The sequence below is a fragment of the Nicrophorus vespilloides genome, unplaced genomic scaffold (assembly GCF_001412225.1).
Source record: "Nicrophorus vespilloides isolate i.1.1-1 unplaced genomic scaffold, Nicve_v1.0, whole genome shotgun sequence".
Taxonomy (NCBI): domain Eukaryota; kingdom Metazoa; phylum Arthropoda; class Insecta; order Coleoptera; family Silphidae; genus Nicrophorus; species Nicrophorus vespilloides.
Window position 1 is genome coordinate 3973 of NW_017096871.1, and position 1315 is coordinate 5287.

At 39.2% G+C, this 1315-nt stretch overlaps 1 protein-coding gene across 3 annotated transcripts; it reads left to right on the forward strand.

The window, feature by feature from the left end:
• The first annotated feature begins 279 nt into the window (after window positions 1-279).
• Window positions 280-1315, forward strand: LOC108558355 (neuropeptide Y receptor-like). 3 transcript variants are annotated; one of them, XM_017915250.1, is made up of 3 exons: window positions 280-342; window positions 563-788; window positions 919-1315. In XM_017915250.1, the coding sequence occupies exons 1-3, from the start codon at window positions 283-285 to the stop codon at window positions 1155-1157; spliced, it is 525 nt and encodes a 174-aa protein (XP_017770739.1). In that variant the 5' UTR covers window positions 280-282; the 3' UTR covers window positions 1158-1315. The 3 variants fall into 3 exon arrangements, with proteins under 3 accessions (XP_017770739.1, XP_017770740.1, XP_017770741.1); XM_017915251.1 differs by having other exon boundaries at window positions 931-1315; XM_017915252.1 differs by having other exon boundaries at window positions 563-798; window positions 931-1100.

Sequence of the window (1315 nt, forward strand, 5' to 3'; positions counted from 1 at the left end):
TTCCTGTGCTCTTATCCATATTGCTGTAACACGCGTTCAAAATTGAAAAATTGATAATTATTTAATAAAATTGATTAAACTCTGCTTTATTTGTAAATTTTGTAATGAAATTATCTAAATTCTATTAATTGAATTATTCTATCATTTATTATCTTTAATATAATGAGAATATTGATTGATTGATATAAATTTCCGATGAGGAAATCCAATATAATAAAAAAAAAATCTGTTAATAGAAAACTAATGAAATTGTGTCTTGTCGATTAATTCCAGATGGTCAAGATGATGATCACCGTTGTCGTCGTGTACACGATATGCTGGTTGCCTCTAAATTTAATTTGGGTGAGTACAAACTGAAATTGATAAGCAGAGTCCTGCTGCAATGGAATGAATGAGATTAGATGATTGGCAATTGAGTGTTCACTTGGCGTGCAAATTGGCTTTGGACGTGTGAGCGCTTTATTGTTCGCAGCATGTGAAACGGGCAAATTATTTTTTAAGAGGATTACCAGAACGAACGATAATTTTCATCTCTTCACACTTTTCATATCAATATTTTCAGCTGATCGCCGATAACTACGAGGTGGACGAGAGATTGATGACCTACCTGTGGTTCTCGAGTCATTGGTTCGCCATGTCGCACACCTGCTACAATCCCATCATCTATTGCTACATGAACAGCAGATTCCGGACTTGCTTCTTCCAGGTGTTGAGTTCGGTTCCTTGCTTGAGACAGTGCTGCGCCACCCGCATCCTGCATCGACCCTCGACCAGCTTCCCTCTGACAAGTAAGTCTATGTATGTACGTTTCCTCTCACTCTTTCTCTATCTATTACTCAATACTATTACAATCAATCGACGATTGCTGAAGCTCTTCTGCACGAGTTTAGAAGGTGATTATTAGCGAATTGAATTTAGCTTTTCCGGCAGGCGTCGAAGGGGGGACGGACAGTACATTGCTTCATCGAAACAACACCTGTACAACCTACATCAGCATGAGGCGGAAGAATGGCAATAGACTCTCAACATCCGCATGCAGCGTTCCAGTCAGATCGGCTTCGATGATGAGGACTTCTCCGAACAACAACCATCAAGTGGTGAGAAGGTTCCGCTACCAAAACACCCCCACAACAACCGTAGCCGAAAACGCCATCTAACGGATTCCAACCGCATCAGTTACATAACTATATCCAAACACATTTAATTTACAAAAACTTGAGCTGCGTTTACATTACGTAATTCCGAAGCAAACGAATTTAAACGAAGCTTAAGTCATATTTTTCTAATTAGGAATCGCGGAGCAACCATAATTTTC

Excerpts from the sequence above, each read along its gene's own strand:
- LOC108558355 (XM_017915250.1), top strand. The coding sequence starts at position 283 with ATGATGATCACCGTTGTCGTCGTGTACACGATATGCTGGTTGCCTCTA. Across the intron at positions 343-562 it reads TGCCTCTAAATTTAATTTGG|CTGATCGCCGATAACTACGA; the intron begins GTGAGTACAAAC and ends CAATATTTTCAG. Across the intron at positions 789-918 it reads GACCAGCTTCCCTCTGACAA|CTTTTCCGGCAGGCGTCGAA; the intron begins GTAAGTCTATGT and ends AATTGAATTTAG.